Source organism: Varanus komodoensis, unplaced genomic scaffold (assembly GCF_004798865.1).
Source record: "Varanus komodoensis strain SLA01 unplaced genomic scaffold, ASM479886v1 scaffold28, whole genome shotgun sequence".
Classification (NCBI taxonomy): domain Eukaryota; kingdom Metazoa; phylum Chordata; class Lepidosauria; order Squamata; family Varanidae; genus Varanus; species Varanus komodoensis.
In genome coordinates this window covers 287105-311934 of record NW_025335727.1, presented here as the reverse complement: position 1 = coordinate 311934, position 24830 = coordinate 287105, and the positions used below count along the sequence as shown (strand labels likewise).

At 50.5% G+C, this 24830-nt stretch overlaps 1 protein-coding gene across 2 annotated transcripts; it reads left to right on the top strand.

Annotated features, from left to right (window-relative positions):
• Positions 1-211: 211 nt before the first annotated feature.
• LOC123025612 (mitochondrial ubiquitin ligase activator of nfkb 1-A-like) lies at positions 212-18411 on the top strand. 2 transcript variants are annotated; one of them, XM_044434503.1, is made up of 6 exons: positions 216-371; positions 2017-2152; positions 3430-3517; positions 4329-4449; positions 6508-6773; positions 12595-18411. In XM_044434503.1, exons 2-6 carry the CDS (start codon positions 2036-2038, stop codon positions 12879-12881), a joined length of 879 nt encoding a protein of 292 aa, XP_044290438.1. In that variant the 5' UTR covers positions 216-371; positions 2017-2035; the 3' UTR covers positions 12882-18411. The 2 variants fall into 2 exon arrangements, with proteins under 2 accessions (XP_044290437.1, XP_044290438.1); XM_044434502.1 differs by lacking the exon at positions 12595-18411 and having other exon boundaries at positions 212-371; positions 6508-10671.
• Positions 18412-24830: the final 6419 nt, after the last annotated feature.

Genomic DNA, 24830 nt, shown 5'->3' with positions numbered 1-24830 from the left:
TCATTAACTGCACAACTCCAAGACACTATCTTTGCCGCGATGCCTTTTGGGATTTGTAGTTCCTACATGCTCTGGTCGACCCTCCCCCGTGATGCATCATGGGATCGGGAAGAACAGGTCTTCGTTAGAGTCATCGCCAAACTTCGGAGGAGAGCTTGTCGGGAATGGTAGTCTTTAATCCGAAAGACGGCTCCTGAGATGCGCCGTGGCCTTGGGCTTCTAGGACTACGTTTCCCGTGCGCCATCCCGCGGTCGAGTGACAGCGGACATCTCGGCCGGCGCCGATGCTGCTGCTCTTTGGTTCCGCCTCGCGAGGAGTGACGACGCCGGGCCTGGGAAGATGCGACGCTGACTCTGGCGCCGGGAGGCGGGTGAGGCCTGCAGCCGGCTTTCTATGATATCGTACTTATTATTTAATTTATATGCCGTCCAGTAGGCGAACCTTTCTGGGCGGTTTACAATAGCATATTAAAAATACAGTGTAAAATAGGAACTACGTTAGGACATCATAGAAAGGTGACCCTACAAAAATTTTAAGCCAAATTTAAAACTCAGAGCAGAATTGCAATAACTGAAACAAAGCACACAAAGGCCTGTTTAAGCAGATTACAAAGTCCAGTAGACTGATTAAACGCCCTGCGTAGAGAACTGTCTTCACCTGGCGCCGAAAATTTGCTGTGGGGGGCGGTTGCAGGCCGGCCTCAGTGTGGAGCTGGTTCGACGCCTGGGGAGCCACCTCTGAAGAGGCCCTGTTCCTTGTTGCCACCCACCGAGCCTCTCTTGGGGATGGCAATCGAAGGCGGGCCCCACAGCCTTGATCATAGTGCTGGGGTAGCCTTGAAGGGCTGAAGGAACAGAGGAAGAGCTCACCTGAGTGTTGCCGCTTTGTTGGAGGCTGGACTTGAAGGGGGGGGAAGCCTCGGGGTTTCTTCTCCTACAGCCTCATGAGGTGCCTTTCACCCCTGCCTGGGCCTGCTAAACTCTCAGCCCCTTCTGCCTCCCTTTCTGGCTTCTTTAATGCAAACCAATTGGAGCAGACAGATGTCTGGTCAGCACGTACATTTCTCACAAAGGGTCCTTGTGAAGAGAGTGGAAAGGCCCTGATCCCCTCACCCAGAGAAGCAGGCAAGTGAGCCAGTTGTCCTGCCCACCTCCTGCAGTCTTGTCTTGCTTCTGGGTTGACTGGGCTGCTTCTGGAGCTGGTGTCTGAGCATGGACTTGTCAGTCTCCTGGATCTGGGACAGGAATCACTCAGCAATTTGGTGGTTCTGATTTTATAGGTGAGCCTTCATGGTCCTTGCACTCCACTAGACGGTATCCAGTGCTGGGCTCTTGTCCAAATGCAGTCCACCATCTTGGAGGGAAAGGCCAAGGGGGGCTTGTTGAACAAGTGTTACAGCAGTCTGCCAATAATTCTGCTTTCTTGGTGCATTTCCAGACATGGCTTTTATTGTGTTATCCTTCCCAGCTCGCCTGCAGAATTTTACCAGGGGTTCTGATGTTGCAAGTATTCTCTTCATAACCCTCCCCTGTATTCCTGCTGCTTTTCTCATCTTCCCTTTTCCCACAGCAAATCTGTTGGGAAGCTAAAAAGAGAGAATAGTTGCTCAGGGACCTGGATTAGTAGTCCTGGAGGCTGACTCTCTGAGATCGTGGTTCCATCTGCAGTTCCAGAGGAGTTTAGTGTTGCAATTCCCTCGTTGTTAATGTCCTTAATCTGAAGGGAGCACCCAGTGGAGCGTGGCTAGGAGCTGAAGCAAGGCTCCATGGAAAAGGCAGCCTGGGCTTGCTCTGGCTACTTCCAGGCTCAGACCTGATCAGGCAGTCCCTTGGCCCTGAACATGGGCCTCTCTTGCCCTTTCTTCATGAGAGCCACTCATGTTTTCTGGTGGTGCCCTCCCCTGCTGTCACTTCAAAGTTCCCAGTGCCAAGGATCATGCTGGGTGGTGAAGAGTCTCATTGTTCCTCCATAACTCATTGTTCCTTGTTTCTCTTTTGTCTTTGTTTCTCTTGCAGCTGCTGTGGCGAGGCTCTGATGGATGCGTGGCCTCTCACACCAGGAGAGCTGGTTTGTCTGGGATCAAGCCTAGCCTTCTCTGGCCTCTTTTACTACCTCTACAGGAGAAAGGCCAAAGTGATAGCCAAGATCCAGGTACGCCGTAATGCATCTTGTCTCTCCCCCACTCTTGAGAGGAGGGTTTGTTGTGGCCTTCCCTAGGCTGGGGACATCCAGATATGCCAGGCTGCAATGGCCATTGTTCCCAGCCAGGCTGGCAATGATGGGAATTCCTGTCAAACACATTGGGAGTCTGCCAGCTTGCGGAAGACTGTCTTAGCTCTTATACAATGTGTTCCAAGTCTTTAAAGCATTTTACAGGACATCTCAGAAATCCTAAAACATACTCTGAGATCTGGGGATGGCTGCTAACTTCAATGGCTTAAGAAGAGTTAGACAAATCCACGGAGTGTAAAACTATTATTATATTGCTTTTATATCCCACACTTTTCCTCTTGTAAGGAACCCAAGCTAGCTTATGTAGCTCCATTTTATCTTAACAACAACCTTCTGAGGTGGGTTATGCAGAGAGTGAGTGACTGCCCAAAGCCACCCTGTGTGCTTCAGGGCCAAGCTTTGCCGGCTTTGAGGAGTTTCTGCTCAGCTATGCCAGGTGGAAAAGTAAACCCCGTGTATATGTTGAGAAGGCAATTCTTGAGAAGACTCAGGATGTAGAGACCGCACTGGTCTGGGATATCCCAGATATAGTCTGTTATATCTGATGCTCTCTTTTAATGCACAGTGGCGTATGCATCTGTTGTAAATCAACATCAAAACACGCTGATGAGAAGAGCGTTTACTGGATTCATCGGGGATTGTTGCAGTTTGTACCACAGTAACTGGATAGGTTTCCATTTCTTTCTGTGCAGTCAAGGAATGCTTCATAACAAGGGCCTTTCCTTTATGGGGAGAGACCGTTGTTGCTTTCAGGGAGCACTTTGCCGCTCTGTTTCTCTCCTGCAACTGCTGGCGCGCTTGCTTTATAAAACCAACGTACTTGGATGACCCGAGATGCAGAATGAAGTTCCTTTTCTTCAACGAGAGGAACAGAAGTCTATTGATGAGCATTAGCCAAGAGTAACAGATGTGGAGCACAGGCAGGGAATGGTTGCCTTTGTGCATTGATGGGGAACTTCCCAGAGCCAACTGGCCAGTTGTTCTTGGGTTTGGAATGCTAGGCCAGGGGGACCTTTCATCTGGTCCAGTGAGGCAGCTCTTCTTGTGAGGCACTGAATTGTTAGAGGCTGCCTGGAGCATTTGCGGGAAAGGGGAAACTTGAGCCGAGGATTTCACAATGAAGCCCACACTTTAAATGGCTCTTCAATGGTCTTGTCTACATAAACTCTTGCTCTTATTTTCCTTCTCTTATGCAGGAGGCACCAAAGCTGCAGGTCGGCTCCAGTCTTCCCAGCATTCTGACTGCCACTGGCAGCGGCTGTCTGCATTATGTGGCCATCGAAGGTGAGAGACGGGCCAGATGTGCTTGGCTGGCTTTGCAGAGGGAAACTGCCACAGCATCCTCTTCCCACTGAGCTTGGAGTTTTGTGTTCTGCACCAAACATCTCCTGCCAGAAGAGACAGCACATATCTGCTGGCTAGTAAATACCTCTTAGCTTGGTTACCTGTGGTGAGCAGGAATTGCCTTCAAGTGACCAGACAGACAAGTTTTTCTAAATGAGAGGAACATTGGATGGCTGGTGTCCGTTGGCAAATCAAAGCCTGTATATAACTTGACTAGTCCTACGGAGAGCTTGTTAACTCCTGATCTCTTGGTCTTGGCCTCATTTTTGGGTTCCTAACTATTTGGAAGGTAAAGGCTAGACATTCAAAACAAAACCAGAACTTGGGTTGAAAACTGTAGAAATATTTTTTTTGTTTTGCCCTTTATCCCCCCATAAATCCAGTGCAAAACTAAAAATTTATAAAATGTTAGTTAAGCTCAAAGAGATGAACTGAGCATTTTAGTTTTATGATTCATCGCCTTATTGTAAAGAAATGCTCAGCAGACATCAAATAATGACAAACATCCCTTCCCCAAAAATATCATTTTTCCCTGTATTCAGTGCCTCAGCTGTAGCAGGAAGCACCCTCACAGGGTAATTGGAAGAAAGAAAAACATGTTCATAATATAGAACTGCTGGCTTTTGTCATTTCATCTGGTAAAACCCAACAGAACAAATTTGCAGTACAGCTCTGTTTCCGTTTCAGTGCTCGACGTCCCTAAGCTCAGTGTCAGGTGCTTGCAAACATCCCCTTCTCTTTCCTTCTTTAGGAGTGGTCCAGCCAGCGGATGTGGCTCTAGCCAGCCCATACCACAGGGAACTGCAGGGGGTGATCGAGAGACTGGTGCTGAAGGAGCATCGGCTGATCTGGAACAGCTTGGCCCGGAGCTGGTGAGCAAGCGCTTGGGTGCAGAATTTCGGGGCAAAGCCAGAGGCCTCGAGGTAATTCCTTTCACTGGCATCCTCTGCCCTATGTGGGGGTAGGGAGCAAAACATACAACTCCAGATGGCTCGGACTTCAGGGCCTAGCATTCCTGACTGTTGGTGAAGCTGGCACTGGCTTCCGGGAGGTGGAGTCCAAAACAGCTGGTCGTCCACCTCTGGTTCACCCCTGCTTCTCATGAGGCTGTCTTAACAGACCATTTCAGGGGTCCCCTTGGCCGGCTCTCCAGCACAATTCCAGGTAGTCAGCTGGACCCTTGAGCTGCAAACTAGAAAGCAGTATGTCTGCCCCAAGATAGCTCAGATCAGGGAACAAGCAGCACTGCACTCTCTGCTTACCTTGGTTTATAATCTGCTAGTCATGGAAAGGACAAGAAGCAGCACTAGAGCCCGAGGCCTGGAAATTGCGTTTGGTCCCCCGCCACTTCTCTTGGAACATTACCAGCCACGGCCTGCTCGGTTTTCACAAGTGGGACTTTGTTTCTGACAACAAGGTTTTGGAAAGGGTGACCTCTCTGGCCAGTGGCGAATTCTGAGTCATCCGTGCCACTTTGTGTAAGCTCTTCAGTTTCTGCTTCATTTTGCTAATTATCCACATCGCAGCCTAGACAGAAAGGGCATGAAGAGAAGCAGTGCTGGTTGCTGCTGCTGCCTGGATCGTGACCCGGGAGGAGTTTGGTGAACGCCTGTGAAGCATAGCTAGGAGGGCTCCACACCCCTCCTTGGCTAGTGGGAGGTTGGCAGTGCCAACTGCAGCAGTACCCTTCGCCATGCCACCCACTTGGACTTGACCATGGCTGGTGCTGGGGAACCTGGTGCCTGCAGAAGCAGCTGGCCTGTGCCCTGGTTATTCCCGGGCGGAGGAGCAGCTCTGAAGGCTGTGGAGGCACACAAGGCAGCCTTGCTGCCGAACTGAAGCAAATCGGCTCTATGAGCTGCTCGGCTGAGCGACAACGTGGGAGTCGTTTGTCAGTTCTGTTTTGGAAGAGTGTTAGACATAAACGGACTGGGAACCGGCAAGGTAGATTCAGAACCATTATCTCTCCCTTTACCCTGAGGCCCGGCTCTTTGTTTCAGTATGGGTTATTTTACCGCGTTTGCTGCAGTGCACAGTAGGTCAAAAGAGTGGCTCACATCGGTAAAGGTTCGACTCGATCTTGCAGTGGCCTGGGTTAGCCAAGTCTTTCTCACAGGGAGGACGTGGTGGTGGTGAATTGTGCAGGAAGATTCAGGATGAGGACACAAGGCCCCAGCCTCCCCTCCAGAGCCTTCTCAGTCAGGGCCTGAGTTGGCCCCGTGAGCACGGAGCCACAGAGAGTTGGGAAACATCAGGACATCTACCTGTTTCAGATGCTTCTCCGCGGCTTCAGAAAGAAGATTCCTCCCATTCCAGCCAAGGGTGGGAGAATCCCCCAGATTCAGGCTGGGCAATGCTGGGGCTCCCAAAGCAGCAAGATTATTTACACATTTATTCTAAGCAAGCTTCTAGCCCTTCTGGTGGTGTCAGAATATCTCAGCGCTCTGAAGCAACATCTGCCAAAATCTCAGAGGTGGTTGAAGTGTGTTCTGTAATGAACAGGGCTTTGGTGTCCTGCCCAGCTCACGGCCCCTTCTGGAGATGCACAGATGTGAAATAAATTGAGCAACACTAAGCAAACAGATGGAAACTTGTTCCATTTGCATGAAGGACGCTGCTCATGGAGGGCAGGTTCTGTTTGTTTTTTACTTCTCAATGCAGAATGCACACATGCCTGACGTTGGACAGCTGCAATTTCAGCTGCCGTCTGACTCTGTTCTGTTTTCCATTGCTTTTGCACCCTCTCTCTGAGATCAAAACAAGACTGAGCTGTGGAAACCGAAATGGCACTGCAGACACGTCCGTTGCGCGCAGCACGTTCCCACAGCCAGAACTGCCCAGTGCTCGAGGAAGCGCTTGCCTATCTTGAGGCACAACTGCCTCGGGGCCGGGCTCTCGGCCTTTGCTCTCAGGCTCTTGTCTCATTGCAGGACCGACAGTGAGCGGGTGGTGCTGGAGCAGGTCCACACGGTGCCCTTTGTCCTGGTGTCCCCCGGCGGCAAGGCAGCGGTGCAGGTGAGCGTGGAATCGCCCCTCCAGGCCGTCGAGCTGCCGCTGGAGATGGTGTACGAGCGCTTCCAGCAGACCTCCCACGGCTTCAAGGATCTGGTCAGCCACTACCTGAGTGGCGAGAAGCCCAAAGGCTTCCTGGAGACGGAGGAGATGCTCTTGGTGGGCAGCAGCCTGACCGGCATTGGTGAGCTGGTCCTGCACCCAGACGGGTCCCTCCACCTGCAGCCGCCAGCCGACGGCACCAGCTACTTCCTGCGCCTGGGCGACTGGCAGACGCTGCTGGCCGACCTGCAGTCCGTCAGCAGCTTCTGGAAGTGGGCCACGCTGCTGTGCGGCTTCGCGGCCGCGGCCGTGGTCCTCCACGCCCTTTGCCGAGCCTACCGCCTCCGCCAGCTGAAGCAGCAGCAGGAGGCGCAGCGGCGGGAGTTCGAAGAGCTCTCGCGCAGCAGGGGCAGCGGCCTGGACCCGTCCGAGGACCAGCCCGAAAACGCCTGCGTCATCTGCCTGGCGAGCCCCCGCGAGTGCGTCCTGCTCCCTTGCGGCCACGTCTGCTGCTGCTTCCGCTGCTTCCAGGCCTTGCCCAGCCACACCTGCCCCATCTGCAGGAGCCGCATCAGCCGCGTGGTTCCCCTCTACCAGGCCTAGTGGACGCGCCCGGAGACTGTGCGCATGCCCTCTGCGGGCCGTGCCTTTTGGCAGCGAATGCATCCAGCTCCGGCTCCGGAGGGTGGTGAGCAGAGGCGCGTTCTCCCCCACCCACCACCCCCAGATCCGGGCTGCGGGGAAGCATGCGGCACACTCACTGCGAGGTAGCTCGCCTGGGCCGTCAGCCAAGTCCCGCTGGCTGGAAGGGTGCGGACGTGAGCTGTGCTGTTCCGTGGGACATTTTGCCAAGGGGTGCAAGAAACCCCCAAGCTGCTCCTAACTGTTGTGTCCAGGAGCACTTAGGATCCTCAATAGGAAACTGTGGAAACGCTGAAAAGATCAGATCAGTGCAGTAGCTGCTGACGATCTTTGGCCTTGATTTGTGCTTCCTGCATCCCAGAACCTGGGCCAAGTCCCCTTCTGAGCCAGACAGAAAGCTCCCTGTCAGTCTTTGGTCATGACCGCAAAGAAAGAGGACAGGTCAAAGCAGATAAAGGGAGCACATTTTTAAAAAGTGTTTAGAGTGGCTGCACGGTCTCATATCGAAGCCCAGGCCAGATCCCAGGTTCATGGTAGAAAAGTGTTTTTTCCAGTGCTCTCTTTTAGCCACTTCCTGGTTGCTGAAAACGCTTGAGCCTGCGCTGGAGTTTGGGGAAGGCTGTTGGGGCTTTTCAGGGTTGCGCCTGGCCTGGGGAGCATCTTTTCAGCTGCCCCATCTTGGGGGCCGACCTGCAATCAGTGCTCTGCAGAAGCCCAGGCAGGAATGCTGTGAGCGAGTATTGCAGGCAGCTCTAAATGAAATGCACCGGTTGTACTCTGGCCTGATTCCCTCATGGGTGTCGTTCTGCAACTGAGCTTGGGTTGGTTCCTTTCCTTTGAGCCAGCTCATTCTGCTTAATCACATATTGCTTGTGGTCACCCTTGAACTGGTGGGATTCTTTCTCCCTTGAAGCAGAAACGCCAGAGGCAGAGTTGGTCAGAGTCCAGGTGAGTGAGTGGCAGGTTGTTCAGCACCTTGCTGGCGCTGCTTGTCTCCCAGGTCTACCATCCCTGCAGTGTCAAAACTGCAAGCTTGCCATGGACTACAGAGGGTTGCCCGCTTACCTTTGCCTGGCCTTGCCTACAGATGGCTGATGCCTGTTCTGTGGTTGAGCCAAGAAGGCGATGCTGCTCAGCAGGGCTGCATGGTTGTGTATTGGAATCAAGATGTATTGATAAATGGACAAATCCATCAAAGCCCATCTTGTCTCTTTCATCTAAACTCCAATGGAATAGATGTTAAAGCAGAAGGAGAGACAGGCAGGAAAATCCAAGGGTTGCACCTTATCTTTTGAACATTAAGAAATAACCAAGAGAAAAGCTGCCAGGGGTGAGTCCTGAAGAATTCTCGGCCCTCTTTGGGAAATCTTGCCACATTCAGCCTCTCTGCTTGGGCTGACACTTGAGGTGCTTGACAGAGGCGCGCAGGTGTGGGGAGTCCCAGGCTAGAAAGAAACGGGCTAACAAACTGAGGCTCTCTTCCAGTCCCAGGCTGGTATTGATCTCTCTTTCATCCCCTGTCATCCCTTCACACGTGCACACAGCCAGGAAATGTCTGCACTTATACACCCAGCTAGTGACGTGAGTTAAGTGCTTATGAACCAGGGCTTGTAAGCAGGCCACATGATGGGTAACACATCCTTCCCATCCAGCACCACAGGGGGTAGGGTGCACCTGGAGGCCCATCCTTCCTTATGATCACCTGGGCTGATACTGCTGCACCTGGTTGCCTCCAAGCACCGTGAGGAATGATGGGCCTGGCCTGCCATCCCTTCTTTTTAGCTTTTGGTGGCCTGGAGGACAAAAGGGTGCCTCTGTTGCACCAGGAGGAGCCCACTGTGGCCTGAGCTTGAGCGTCTAGCCAAGCGTCTACCTAGAAACGCAAGAGCCTGCTGAACCGGCGCGGCACCTGCCTCGTGCAGTGTTGTGTTTGCACTGCAGCCAATGGGTGGCCGCAGTGGGAAAGCCCAAAGTGGGACGCAAAAGCCCTCGCACCTGCCTGTTTGTGCTCCACAGCAGTTGGTGAGCATCGGCATTGTGCTCTGTTGGCGAACAGCCTATGGCAGTGGTGGCGAACCTATGGCACGCATGCCACAGCGGGCATGGAGAGCCCTCTCTGCTGGCACGCCAGCCAAGTCGCCCCAGCAGAAGTAGGAGCCATGCGTCTTCCTTGAGTTTACCAAACCTTTTTGTTCTGTGCTATTATGTCGTTTCCGACTTGGGCGACCCTATGAATGAAAGTCCTCCAAAACGCCATCTCCGTGACAGCCTCTTGTGAAGCCAAGGCCATGACTTCCTTGATGCAATCATTTCATCTCACTGTTGGTCTTTTCCTTCTGCCTCCAACTTTCTGTGGAGTCATTTGCTTATCCAGGGAGTTCTGCCTTCTCTTGAGGGGCCTGAAGTACAACTGTGCCCTCGGTTTTGTCATTTTTGCTTCTAGGACAAGTTCTGACTTGATTTCATCTACGATCCACTTTCTCTCAGTCCAGGGTGTTCACGAAGATCTTCTCCAGCACCATTTTTCAAATGCACAATTTTTCTACCTCTCTGCTTTCTTCACTGTGCAGCTTTCACAGCCATATATATTGATTGGGAATACAGTAGTGTGGGTGAACTTGGAGTTGGTCTCCAGCAAAGTGTTCTTATACCCAATTATCTTGTCTTGTTCCTTCTCTCCTGTCCTTCCAAGTCTATGAGTCATTCTCTTGGCTTGTCTCTGAGCCCTCAGCCAAATTCACCACAACAGTTGGTTCTGCTTTGTTTCCTACTCTTCCTTTCTAATCATAAATTGCGATCATTTATGTATCTATTTATTTTCATAGTTATATGCCACTCAGTGGTCCGACAGGACTCGTTAAGTGGCTAACAGTATCAATATACAGCTCACAGTACAAGTACAGGGGGAAGAAGGGAGAAAATCTGTTGGAGTAGAGTGAGCACATGTTAGGTTTTATAAAATCTGCAAAAGTGGATGGTGTTTACCTGACCATGGAAGCAGAGATAGTACCAGGCGGAGCTCTTTAGAAAGCCCATTCCAGAGGTTGGGGGCCGCCACAGAAAAGGCCCTTCTTCTAAATGCCATTCCTTGTTCTTCCTTTAGGAATGGCTTTCTCAGAAGGACTTCATTCCCAGATATCAGTGGGTGGGTGGGAGTATATGGGAAAAGGCGGTCCTTCAGGTAACCAGGTCCCAAGCCGTTTAGGGCTTTGTATGTTAAAACAAATACTTTAAATCAGGCCCAGGTTTCAATTGGCAGTGTAACTGGTATAGAAGAAACAGTGTAATTATTTTGCTATGTTAGCAATTTCTTGTTGGACACGTGCATACATTTTTCAGTTTCCTGTTCAGAATCTGTTGTTGGACGGTAAACTTGAATGGTGGCTTTGATAGGTTTATCTGGTTGCTATTAATTGGTTGGACTTGACTTGATAACCTTTTCCTGCCTGTGCTACATCTTGCCTCAGCGTTAGAGCCACTCCATTTCTTCTGAGTTCATTTCCAGAGTAAAGTACTTTGTGTTTGCCTGACAGAAAATGTCCCTTTCCGGTCCAAATGAGTACGTTCACACCAATGATGTATAATGATGTTCCATTTTTCGCTTTAGAGTTTCCATGCCGTGATTGCCGTGATTCATACTTCTTATGTTCCAATTGCTTGTGATGTGCAGCATCAGACTTTTCTTTCACCTCTGTGCATATGAGGCTCTAGACTTCCTTATGGCTTTGACCGAGCTGCATCATTAGTGATGGCACTATTCATACTCGCCCTTTGCTCGTCCCAGTAGCTCGCTGAGTGCCTTGAATAGCTGGCTGGGACAGGAGTCACACCTTCTGACACGTTTCATTTTGGATTGTTCCATCCAAGGGTTTACAGGCTAGGCAATATCCAGAAGTGCTCCGCTCTTGCAGTACTAACCAGAGTTCCCTCAAGCGTCTGTGAAAGATCCTCTGCCAGTGTCGCCTTTGACTACTGCTGCTACCCAGGAGCTGCCCTTGAGGAGTTTTTCTGCCCCTGTACCATGAGAAAGGTCCCTTCTCTTCTGCTGATGTGAGCATTACTCCTGAAGAGGCTGCATCTTACTCTGGTGTCCAGCTTTGAACATTCTGCCTTGAGTAGCCCTGCTAGGAGGCCATCCTAGTGGGAAACTTTGCCTCCTGTGGGCATTACTCTCGGCTTCTGACCCTCTCAACTCCCGCTGCTGCCCTAAGAGTGGAGATATGCCACTCGTAGCAATCAGAACTAGGAGCCAGCCATCTTCCTTGAATTTGTCTCATCTTTTAAAGGCATCCAGGTTGGTGGCCATCATGGTATCTTAGACAGTGAATTCTCTTTTTTTTTAATAATAATTTTTATTCAGAATTATCCTAAACACAAAGAAAAACTAGAAACAGCACCAATCATCAAAAACATCTGGCCTGCTGGGCCAGCCCCCACATTTTTTTTCCATTTATGATAACTTAAAAACATATTTAAATCTATACGAAGTCCCATTTCTCTAGCCAAGAATAAAAAGAGTCCCAAGTTTGATAGAAGTCAGTACCTTCTTTCTCCTTCAATGATAAAGTCAATCTATCCATTTCTGCACAGTCCAGGATCTTTTTTAGAATCAATTCATCAGAGAGTGAATTCTCTAGTTTGACTATGCACTATGTGTTGGAGACCTACCTCTTACCTGCGCCGATTCTCCCACTCTTCAGCCCTGTGGATTGACCCCGGATTCTGTTACCTGGGAGAAGCAGCATTTCTCCTTCTGCAGCAAGCCACAGATCCTCCTCAGGGACTCCAGCAGGCGGGGAGAGACCAGATTGCCCTTGCTCGGTTTGTAGCTCGCTTTGAGCCTAAATGAGGCCTTGAGCACAAAAATCAGACGCTATGACGAGGTGTTGTGTGAGGGCGGGCCGGTATTGCTCAGCATTCTGGCGGATGCCGCTTCCCGAGTCCCCAGCTGACGATGGGAAATCCAGCGCAGGGTTGACTCAGCATCCCCAGGCTCCTTCGGCCACTTCTTCCCCGCGCTTGCATCAGCACAAGCAAAACAGTAACCGCCCCCCCCCCCCGCCAAAGACAACTGAAGAAGAGTCATGCCAGTGAAACACAGTCATGCCAATTTACCTAATTACTCCTATTACGGATGCGGGGGAGGGGCTGGTAGTGGTCAGCTTTAATGGAAGAGCGGAGAAGAAATCTGGCGCAAAAGACTCGTGGGAAGAGCCCAGCCAGACAGGGAGAAGCTTAGAGAGATGGAAGAGGGTGAGGCTGGCGAGGAGAATGTAGAAGCTCCTACCACCTTGCACGAATTGATCTTTCATTGCCCCCAGAACAACTGCTCAAGCCCCGTGGTACAATTTCCTGCCCGAAGGAGGTGGAATCTACACACAGGTGGCGTCTCTGTGGACCAAGCGCCAGCGAAGTGCAGCGGAGAAGCCAGCGCCAGAAGCTCAGCTGTCTTGAGGATGTGTTGAGCGTGGGAACCAAGACCCGTCTTCGATCTAGGGCTGCCTTCCCCAGTGGGGCATCCTGCTTCGCCAGCAGTGTCCCACCCCCTGGCAGCCGTAGTCCTCTGCGACTGGTGAGCACCAGGTGGCCAAAAACAGACTATTATTAATACTAATTCATTTCTATGCCATCCTATAGCTGAAGCTCTCTGGGTGGTTTGCAACACTGCATAAAAATCAAGCAGCAATAAGATGCAAATATCATAAAAACAAAGCAGCGTTAAAATAAATTTTAAATAGCTAAACTATACAATAAAAATCTACCCTGTCAAAGGAAGGGAAAACCCCCTGAAGCCCATGGGTGGCTGAGTATGCCTTTAAATGGTTCGTCACAAGGGGCATCTTAAGCAGGGGCCCAAAAGATGCCCAATTTGGTGCCCAGTGGGCCTCAGTGGGGAGGGGGTTGTTTAGATGGGAGGCACCCACCGAGCAAGCCTTCCCCCTTGATGCCACCCCTTCAGCCTCCCTTGGAGTTGGCACTCGGAGGAAGGCCCCAGAAGGTGAGCCTAGCGTCTTGAGTACCTGGCAGCTGGGGGAGGTGCTCCAACAGGTAGTGCAGTCTTAAGCCACGTAAGGCTTTACAGATTAAAACCAGCACCTCAAATTGGGCCTGGAAGCATGCAAGCAGCCAATGCCAGTGGACCAGACCTGGTCTTACCTGTTTGGACCTGCAGATCCCTGCCTGCTGCATTCTACCAAGGGGCAGCTCCATGTCGCGTGCACTGCAGTAATTTAATGTAGAGATTGAGCCATAATTGAGATCATGCTGTGCATGTTCTTGGGTCTCCCTGTAGCAACAATAAAATACTGGGCTTTTATAAAATGCAGGATGTCCAAGTGTTACCTCCCTAAACATACCAGTGTGCATAAAAGCCAGCGTGGTGGTTAAGAGTTCTGGACTGGGGAGCCAGGGGGCCTGGGTTCAAGTCCCCGCTCAGCCATGGAGCCAACTGGGTGACTTTGGGCCAGCCACAGTCTCTCAGCCCGACCTTCCTCACAGGGTGGTGGTTGTGGGGATAAGACTGAGAGAATGATGTAAGCCCACGGTGGAATCCTGAGCAGCCCTGGAAAGATCATGGAGAAAAGGTCCTCCTCTCCATTTTATCCACACAACAACCTTGCAAAGTAGGTCAGGCTGAGAGTCTGTGACAGTCACACTATGAGCTTCATGGCCCGAGTGGGACTAGAATTCAGATCTGAGGCCCAGTCCAGTGTTCTAACTGCCAGGCCACACTGACTCCGTATGCGTTCACTATACCTATAGAGGGCATGCATGGCCCATGGGGCCCAGTCAGGACTCCATAGGCGCCATTCTCTTTTGCACCCAGCTCTGATTAATAGATCTTGGGGTTCCCGAAGCTCCCCTCCTGTACAGCACACAGGTTTTTTTACGAACTAAAGTCTGCTTCATCTGATGCATGAAATGATTTCCTCAGCTGCCAAATATACATGGATACAGAGGACAAAAATAGCAAATGGGAGGGCAGTGGGAAATGAAATACTGACATGCAGTCTGCGACGGATCTGTGTTTAGCTTAAGATAAGGGGCCATTTGCAGTAGCAGTAATGGAGTGTTACTCTATTAAATACTTTTCACCTCCGTTTTTAATAATTGATTAAAGGGTCTACTGTCTGTCTTGAGTAGGAGCCTCTCATCTTAGCATCCTGGCCCTGCAAGGAGAGAAGCAAAGCTGATTTTGTGTTTGTGCAGCTGAGCCGGACATCTGGCTAGAAACATCTGCTGGCTTACAGGCCAATACCCACAGTCTTCAGCAGGGAGCGCCAGGGGACCATCTTTGCATTCAGTGGGGCTGAGCACCTGTAGTGGATTTGGGTCGCTGTGGACACATCAGGAGCTGCCTGAGAAAAAGTAGGAAACAGCAAAAACTCTTCCTGAGTTGAAAATGGCAGGCTTGGAGAGAAGAAACTTTTGAATTCCAGTACAAAATGCCGAAGATTCCTTTAGGCAAGGAACTTAAGCTGTATGTCCATGTGTCGTGCTTATAATGGTTCATGGATGGACGGATGGGTACCTAGATAGACAAGGGCATGCCTGACTCTCACTGAGGAAAGGCATGACCCTAAATATGTGGGACTCAAAAAAGGCCTACAACTCCCAGCATGCCCCAGTCAGCAGTGCTAACTGACCCTAATCCAGTCCTTCAGCACACTCGTGGGCCTGCTAAAATTGTTGGGGGTATGTACTGCAATTCTTTCTTACATTTTTATCCTACCTTTCAGGTACAGCAAGTGCTGCAGGTAGCTTATGGTAATATGTAAGATAGAATACACGATCATTAAAACACAAAGCCAGCACCTGCCAGTTAAAACCTATTCTGGCAACAAGTCAGCTTAAAAAGCCAGAAGTACCCCTGAATAAAAATGTAATAAAAATGTAATTTGACTTTCTGCTGATGGACAATGACATTCTACCCTGGCTTGGCCTGTCCCATCAATGAGGTCCAGAGCTGGGAACAACCACCAAAAAGATTCTATCATATTCCTACCACATTTAATCTGTTGGCAAGCCTGCACAGTTACGGAAGACTAGAATAGCAAATGCAGCTTGAGGGAGACAAGGGCCTTTCCTTGGGATCTCAAAATCCCGGCAGGTTTCTGTGGGAGGAGTCTTCCCTATTAGCTTGTGACAGAACAACAGAGACTTATCTTGCTTCTAATTTCCATATTGAAGCATTCAAGGCTTCAGTCTGTGAGTTCACTGCCCTTTTTAATAAGGGTGTGTTTAAGTTGGTCAGCTTAGAGATGCAGTACTGGCAATGCACGTTTTGATAGTATCTAATATCTGCCCCTCTGAAATGTGGAATTAACACAAGGACATTCTAAATTGATTTTCCTTACCCTTTACAACTAGATGATACTACAAAACTGGAAAAATCAGTACCTCCTATAACACAAAGCATTGAGGACCCAATGACGATTCTGCATTTGAAAGGGTGGCATTCAGTTGCCACCTGCCCATGGATAAATATATAGAGATTTAATCTGCCTTTTTGAAGCGAATGCATAATTGTCCTTATTGATAGCTGTATTTTGTATACTCAGGGGTATCCGGTTCATGCACACCTATTGTAACTGATAGATGCTATTTCTTGCATGAAAACTTTGCCATTTGCTTATGCCAAGATTCACAGAACAGCAGTTTAACTAATGGAGCTCTCTGGCATAAAACCTTTAATCTCCGCCACTGAAGGTCACCCTCTATGGCTAAATCGAGCAGCCTGGTTCTTAGGCTGCAGGCATGGGATTGGCATCACCCTAAGAGACTGGCTCATAAATCGAACACAATTCGGCTATTTATTTAGGGAATGATTTACACAAGGGAATAAATGATCTCTTTTCAAATAATAGGAGAGATTGGCTAAAAGTACTTGAGTCTCTTTGACAGCTGCTCCTAATGAGAACCCTCACCAGCTCAATAAATGCTCAATGGCATTTCCTCCAGATCCCATTTCCCTAAACTACCCCCGCTGATCTCCCACAGCCACGAACAGCCACTGCACTCCACTCTTCCTCTGTTTCCATCTCTTCCTGCAGCCTCTGACTTCTAGTAGGATTCATTTCCCAAGACTATTTGCTGAAGTTCCCTCTGGTCAGACCTCTGCCCTTGGCCTTCTGGTACTGGGCTCTGCTGTCTCCTCGAAGCTTTTCCACAACCTCACAGCCCAGCCTACTGTTGTCAGCAACCAGCTCCGGATTCCAGGTCCCATTTCCCTGAATTTTCCTGCATTGTCTGCATGCTAACCCACCACTCTCCCCCACCTTAACCATCCTCCAGCTGATAGTTTTGCCCTCAAATGAAATCACTTTTAAAAATCAGCTGGCTGGAACTTCTGGCAAACGTCTAACGGTTCATCCTTTTTTTGCCTGGCTGATCGATAGGTAGCTTCTCTCCTCATTATTTTGAAGCATCCACTTGAAGGCCCCCTTCCCTGGCAACTGTCCATGGCGGCCAGGACTGGTTTATGCAGAATCAGGCTCTGACTTACTCAGTTTCTTGCTGGCTTTGCTTAGATGCCATTCAGAGCATATAAACATAGCAAGCCATAAATGAAGGAAGTGTAGTGTTTCTTCACAAAACTAGAATCTGGTCCAGCCACAGTCCAGCCCCTTGTACCCCAATTGCTAGAAGCTTTTGGAAACTGGCTTTTTCTTCTGCAGCGCAGGAGACTCCAAATGTATCCTAAAATATTATGTGACTTCTGTATTCACCGGGAAGCCAAAACTGGATAAGGCACAGTCCCTGGCACAGTGTTCATTAGGAAAACACTGGAGTATTGCTGCATCCAAATGGACAATTCACTGGGCACCCCTGTTTGGCTGAAATAGTTCCAAGCTACCCAGAAAACTGAGGTTCTTGGGTTACCAGAAAAGTCTGAATGGCAGACAGCTGTAAGATCTCCCCCCACCCCACAAATAAAGCATGATAATCAGAGCTCCAGGTGGTTCCTGCAATTTTACACCACTTAGCTGAAATTTAGTAGGCACATACCTGGAGACATGCGCAATTCTAGGAAGTTTTAAAAAACCAGCATGTATTATACCAGGTTGAGCTCTGCCTACAGAGCTTTTAGGAGCTACAGACCAGCCAAGTCCCATATAGTCTGGGAAGGGAATGTCAGGCTGCAGAAGTTCTGGTTAAAGGACATCGATCAGCTGGCCAGTGATTTGGAAGACGACTTTTCCCTAGCAGTCGGAAACGCATTTATGTTACGCTTGCTCCATTTACTGATGCTCATGGCAGGCGAGTTGACTCATGGAGCTACTGCACTTTTGAGGGTATTTCCATACCATTTGGCACATATGACATCCAAGACAGCTTCAGGGACTTGAACCATCTGCGAGAGGCATGCTTCATGCCACTGTTGCTTAGAAATCAGGAATATGATTAAGGCACCCCCAGATTAGCTAGAAATCAGTACACAGATTGTCCAAAACATTGTGATTACTCAAAAAACTGACTCTCTTGAATATTTTTACATCTAATAAACTGACATGTCGTTAAGTCTAAAATAGAAGTCTGTGCAGGAAAAAAAGCAAGCTCATATCTGGGAATCAGTCTTGGGCTGTGGGAGTTCTGTTTTAGGTTTTTTCCATTGAACCAGGCATTGGTTTGGGATAGCGAGAAGTGATGTGCTAGTCATGGTTACAAACATGTATGTGTCTGTTTGTAGAATTTGAGAGCCACTGTGGTTTGGTGGTTAAGAATGCAGGACTGGAACTCAGGCGACCTCACTCCCTTCTCCGCCTCGGAGCTCACTGAGCCAGTCAGACATTCAGCCCAGCCTACCTCACAGGATTGTTGTTGTAGAGAGGAGGAGAATTTGGAAGGCCACCTTGAGTTCCTTTGAAGAAAAAAGGTGGGATATGAATATAATAGCTCTAGATAGATAGTGTATACCTCTATTTCTATCTTCTCCATAATACACTCCGTACAACTGGTCAACACTCTGCAAAAGTTTGTATCATAATCTGAATTAGCTTCATTTTGAAAGTGATTGTTTCTCTTTTGCTTGAATATGGGGCAGTAGTGCAAAATAAGCTTGTGTCATTCAGGCCAAGGAATGACCTCAATATCCTCTGACATTACAATGACTCTTGGGGTGCACCCCTTGGAATCTCCCCAAATTTGGTTCGGAAACTGTTTCTAACAGTTCTTCCCATCCAGGACCCCAATGGACCTGCCATCTCCATCATTTCCAGACAGCATGTTTGGTGGTCATATGGATGGGGATGAAACATAGAACATAGAAGTCAGAAGGGGCCTCCTGGGCCATCTAGTCTGAGCCCCGGCTCCAGCTGGCTCCACTCACAACATGCCCACCATATGCATGTCCAGCCTATCTTTGAACACCCTCACCAGTGGGGCCTCAACCACCTCCCGTGGAAGCCCATGCCATACCCTCGGGGTGCATGATGGGAGTTACAGTTCATTATATATGGCGGGTGCCAGTTTGAGAAAACTGTTTTTAAGCAGGCAGTTATCCTAGAGGTGGCAGCTATCCTATCCCTGTGTCCCTCTCTTTGTTTACACAGGAGAAGCGCTGGCATTCAGTTTAGACAATATAAAAGGGGAACAGATGCTGAGTGTTGTTACCTCAGCATGAAAGACAAACTGCAGGAAAACGGAGGTTCCTTTGGGGAAGCAAGGCTGCCTTGACACGCTGCAGAGTAACCCTAGCAATAACCGGTGGGGATCTTCACTTTGTAAGGGTTCAGTCCTCTACAGAACAAGAAAGAAAAAGTTTTTGCTGGGAGCCGTAGAACTTTTTCCTGTCCTGTCGGGCGTCTGATCGCACCTTTGCTCCATTTCACCAAGCTTTTTAGCAAAACAGGTGAGAAGAAGAAAAAACCCCCCGTGATCTTTTCTTGGTGCTTCAGAGCAGAGTCGTGATCAGCACATGAACTCAGAGAGCCGGGCTTGCAAAGCTCCAGCACGCGGTCCCCAGCCGATCTCTTTGCTCTCCTCCCAGTGATCTCTCCGTGGAAGGCTGTGTGGTGTCCCCCCACTGCCACCGCCGCCGCCAGGCAGCTGCCAAAGCGTTAAAGAGGATCTGCCTTTTGGGCGACAATGCGCAAACACCAGGCTCTTTCTCCACGTTTCTATGGCAACGCCACACTCCCCCTTCCGCCGCTGCTGTGCGGCTGGGTCATGCAGCTCTGGCACCTCTGTTGCCTTGGAAACGCATCCCTGGGTGTTCTGCTGCTCGCGTGGTTTTGTTTTGTTTTGTTTTGCCTTCGAGAGGGGATGCTCTTCTGAAGACCAGAGAGGGAGGAGAAAAGGGGATGGAGGGGTGGGTGGGAGGTGGGGGTCCGGGAACAAAGGGATTGGGGCAGCCCAGCAAGACTTCTTGTCAACCCGCCTGAGCCTCTTTGGAGGGGGGAGGCACCAGAAAACTGCTGTCATCCTGGCGACAGGATAAGAGCAAGCAAGCTGTGGCGAGGTGAATTGTAGCACCTCGTGCGATGCATTGAGGTCTTGCGGCCACCTTTTCCTTCCTGCGCCTCTTCCCATCCCCTCGACTGGCCACATGCCTGGTGCCTTCAGGGCCTCTCGAAGGGCAGTGCCAGTGCCCCCCGCGATGCAGCCGCGGCGGCCCTTGGGCCAGGCACTCCCCGGGCCCCCTCCCCGAGGGAGCCCACCCTCTCCCTGCCCAGGCCACCTGCCCTGGTGCTCCCCGCGGGCTTTCTCCTCATGCTACTCGCTCCACTGGCAGAGAACCAGGCGGTGGGGAGGCCACGGACCTGCTGGGCCAGAGCCAGAGGCAGCTGCCGAAGCAAAGGGGAGCAGCAACTTCGGGGGGGGGGGGCTCTCGCCAACTCTTAACATGGGCTCTGAGCACAGATGTGCCTCAGGCTCACTGGGGATGATGGAAACTGAAGTTTAACAGATCTGGGGGTCAGGAGGTTGGGAAGACTGCTTCAGGGGGACCAAGGGGGGCGCTGTGCAGCTTCCCTTCCACCCGGCTCTATTTCAGCGCACCCTCAGGAGCATCTCTCTCTCGCGCGTGTTTTCTCTCTCTCTCAGGTTGTCTGTTTCTGGAGCAGGGTTCCCCCACCCTTTGCAGGAGGCGGGTACAGTCCTTACTCTCGCAAGCTTCCTTCCCTTTCTAGAGGACAAAATCAGTCCCTGCCTTTTGTGCAGCTTTCCTGGCTTCCTTCCTGTTTAAAGAAATGGCTGCAGCATGAGGCGCTGCCCTTGGGGAGTGGCTGCTTGCACGGCTTCCCCCAGGAGGTCGCCGCCGGGGGAAGGCAGGACTGGCTGCCTCAGTTCAGGCTTCAGGGCCTCTGCACGAAGTCCAAGCCAGTGGCTGGGATGATGGGTAGGGAGCTGATGGGGTGACCACCGCTCACTCAGAGCCTGACCTACCTCGCAGGGCTGTTACTATGAGGACATAGCTGGATCTAACTCCACCAGCTCGAGCTCCTCAGAGGAAGCCAGAACAGGATAGCAATGAAACCAAGAAGAATGCCCTGCCGACCAAACACACTGGACTCTCTCTCAATGGGGCAGGCATTCCTCTAGGGCAGCCTGATGTCCTCCAGATGAGCTGAATTGCAACTCCCATCATTCCCAGCCATTAGGACCACTGGACACGCCCACTGTGGATCACATGCTGCATCCAGCTAGGCCAAGGCAGTAGCAACAGTTCTTGAACTAATTGGAATGAATGGAAGGGGAGCGCCTCCCGAGCCACGGCAGGGTTGGGGAGGTCCTGGGGGGGTGCAGCCCTTGTCTTGTTCCAGCAGAAGAAAATGAATAAAACATTAAAAATAGGCTGTGCCTGAAGTGGGTGCCTGAGACCTTCCAGAACTGGAGAATTATGAGCATCCCACTGAAGATGCCGCTTTGAGGAAGAGTTCGGCATCCAGCTGTAGCTGCCTAAGTCTGTTGCATCTGCTTGTGAGAAGGACAGGCTGAAGCACGGCTCAGGCACCTTGGATCCAGGCACAAACTCCCTCCTCTTCACCACCCCCAGAACCCCCCCCCCCCCCCCAGCATCATCTCCAAGTTCAGTCTCGCGACCTCACAGCTGCAGGAAAGTTCTTTCCGTGTCGACTGTGCAGGCAAAGCTCCAGCTCCAACCGGGACTCTGAATTCTCATATGGACAAGGTCTAGCAGCCACAGGATTGTGCCCTAAGGCACAAGAATAAGGGTCCCTAAGAATAAGGTCTCCTGAACACAGTGATCTTACATCTGGTTAAACACGCATCGGATTGCGCTACATGTAAACCCACAGATGCAGGATTGATTCCAAAACGTCCAACCCCCTTTGCTTTACTTTGCTTTAAAAAAAGGGGAAGTACCTGCAAGAAATGTACCTAAGGGACACTGTTTTGTTTTGCTATTCAGTCACTTTTTCACATTTTATTCTAAAAACATCCATAATTAAACCAGGCTCTAAGCCTTTCAAGCATTAGATGGGGCAGGGGAATCCCCCCCCCCCCTCAAAACTTGCTTGACGTATCCAAAAAGAGATTTCACCTTCAGATCAATAACTGATTGGAGGAAACCTTAATATCTTGTTCCTCACACTCCCCAACTTATCTGCAATATATGTACTTTGCCCTTCAGAATGTCTCCCTTGGGCTGCAGTTAGGTAGATGCCAGACTCTGTTCAGACCCTAGAGAAGAGGGTGGGGTCTACAGAGCCCCCCTCCCTCAGTGGCTGAACCCCTTTCCCTAGTTTTTTTCTCTCTTTACATTTCAGCACAAGATATTTCAGGAATAAGACAAGCACCAGGTGGGGGGATGCTCTCCTTGGTTGCCAGGAGCAGGCAGAGAATGTCCGATGGGCAGAAGAACAAGTGGATGAGTCGGCGTGGGCACAGAAGCAGCGGACTCTCACCTGCTGGTTTATCCCAGGAAGAGTTCGCCTTCCACTGCCTGTGTGTTCGCAGTACTGGAGCTGATGCAGGGAGCAATTAGTTCTCAGAGTAGGAGATCCAGAGGCCTGCAGGTTGTCAACCAGGAGAAAACAGTCTGAAAAGAAAGCACACTCCATATTCTCCCAGTCTCGCCACACAACCCAGAAGAGTTGAAGTGGACACACCGTAGGCTGTGTGTTTAATAGCAACCAGATAGGCAGCCATTATCAGGGGACAAAGTTCACTGTAGCCTCTGCCCATCAAGCTGCTGTTGAAAGCCGCAAGAGCAATGCAGGCCACGGTTCAGGCATCCTGTGCCTCTGGAAAGTGGCCCGTTTTTCCCAGGCTCTGTCCCTACCAGGGGAAGGATCGTAACTGAGTGATGTGACCCCTTCCCTGCATGAAGGGGCTTCTCAAATCCCCTCTGAGGCATCTCTGGTCAGCTCCCACACTGTGGCAATTACAGGCGGATCCAGCAGTGAAGAAATTGGAAGCAAACATCATAATGACCAAAGATTGACTGAACTTTAATGTCAACAGTGAAATTTTAAGTGAAATTGTGCACACCTTGGCTCAATCATCAGTTTGGTGGAGACTGCAGCCAAGGTATTGGAAGGCTTGGAAGGGCAGTGATAAAGGAGCTAGAAAAGTTCATCGGGTGTAAGCCTGTTTCACTGCAGACCGAGGCATGTATGAGTGTGAAAACTGGATAGCATAGAAAGCCAACAGGAAGAAAATTGGTTCATTCAAACCACAGTGCTGTAGGAGAGCTTTACAAATACCCAGACCAACAAAAAGAGGAACGACTATGAGATGGATCAATTGCATGAGGTTGCCGTAGGTTAGAGGCAACCTGGTGGCATGTAGCAAGAAAAACGGTTTGATAAACTCAAGGAAGATGCACAGCTTCTAGTTCTACTTGCTGTGGGCTGTCCTCACTCACGGGGCACAATGCCTATGCACACCAGTTCCTGTGGGACACGGACGGACGGGTGTGCTTGCATTCGTGTCCTGCTTTTGGCTTTCCCATTGTGGCACTTGTTGGCTGCTGAGTAAACCGAATGCTGCAGGTGCTGCTCCGATCCAGCAGGGCTCTTATGCTTCTAGGGCTGAGGTGTCATACAGCTGAGGTGCTCAAACTCGTGCCAGTGAATTCCTCCAGGTGCAGTTGGGATATGCATTTGTCCTCCAGGCCACAGAAAGCTACCATATTTTTCACTCTATAAGATGCATCTGACCATAAGACGCACCTAGTTTTTAGAGGAGGGATCCATGGGAAGCTTCCTGATAATCACAGGCGCGTTCCCCATCACTTCCCCATGGGCTTCATTAAAAGACGGGTTGCCATTTGAAAACACACACCGACCTGTGATTAACAGCTCTCCTCTGCGCCGGAGGAGGAGGGTGGAGCAGGGCGCGCCGAGCGCGTGCCGGCCAGGTGGTGCCACGTGGTTCAGGCGGCCGGCAGCGTGCCGGCAATGGTCTTCCGGGCGGCGCGGCGGCGGCGGCAGGTCTTCCCGGGCGGTGGGGGTGAGGAGTCCGTCTCTCCATGCGGCCGGTGGGTTATTTATTTTATTTATTTATTTATTTATCAATTTATATCCTGCCTTTTTCCTAGGAAGGGGTCAAGGCAGCTTACATCATTCTCCTCCTCCATCTTATCCCCACAACAACAACCCTGTGAGGTAGGTTGGGCTGAGAGTCTGTGACTGGCCCAAAGTCACCCAGTTGGCTCCATGGCCGAGCGGGGACTAGAACCCAGACTGCCTGAGTCCCAGTCCCAGGCTCTTAACCACTACGCCACCCACGGCTCCTCCTCCTCCGCACCTCTCCCCCTGAGTGCCACAGCTCTCACCTGTGCTGGAGCAGGGGGGGCGGAGCAGGGCGTGCCAAGCACGTGTCGGCCAGGTGGTGCCACGTGGTGCAGGCAGCTGGCAGTGTCTCGGGCGTTGGGCACACACACATTCGCTCTATAAGACACACAGACATTTCCCCTTTTGAGGGGGGGAAAAGTGCATCTTATAGAGCGAAAAATACAGTAAATTGAAGGGTGGGAAGGCCAAGCCAAGTAGGAGAGGGACCGATTCCATAACGGAAGTCCTAGCCGTTATTTTGCACAAGCTGAGCAGTATTTCAGAGGTGATTCATGCATCAGGTTGCCATAAGTCAGAGATGACTCGATGGCCTGTAACAACAACCTGGCGCTGTAAGTTCCTTTCTGCCCACTATAAATCCTTGCAGAAATAAAAGCATCGAGACTCAGCAGTGATGTTCTAATTTCTTCTCTCTTTTTGGTCACAATCAGCAAGCTTCTTTCTAAGGATGCTGCTCCTGAGGTGATGGGCTATCAGAACAGGGCTTGCTAGTGCCACTCACCATGTCCCTGTGCTTTAAAAAAAAAAAATGATCTGGAGCAGTCATTTTAATTTCCCACAATGCTTCCCACATACTGTCACTCTCGTATCTGGAGCGATGCTTGATCAGGTGCATTGTGGGAAACTGAAATGGAAACTCCTAGCCACCTGTCATTGATTCAGAATGTTGCTGTCTGACATGCTGGGGTGATCTTCTTTCCAAGCTGCGCTTCTCAGCTGCATGATTTTCACTTGATGCTTGTTTTCTCACCGGCTTACAACTCGCACAGACACATGGGCCAGCCTCGATCTAACAC

What these genes read in the sequence shown, in the direction of transcription:
- LOC123025612 (XM_044434502.1), top strand. Translation starts at nt 2,036, where the DNA reads ATGGATGCGTGGCCTCTCACACCAGGAGAGCTGGTTTGTCTGGGATCA. An exon ending in AAGTGATAGCCAAGATCCAG is followed by an intron (nt 2,153 to 3,429) that starts GTACGCCGTAAT and finishes TCTCTTATGCAG; the next exon opens with GAGGCACCAAAGCTGCAGGT. An exon ending in AACAGCTTGGCCCGGAGCTG is followed by an intron (nt 4,450 to 6,507) that starts GTGAGCAAGCGC and finishes GTCTCATTGCAG; the next exon opens with GACCGACAGTGAGCGGGTGG.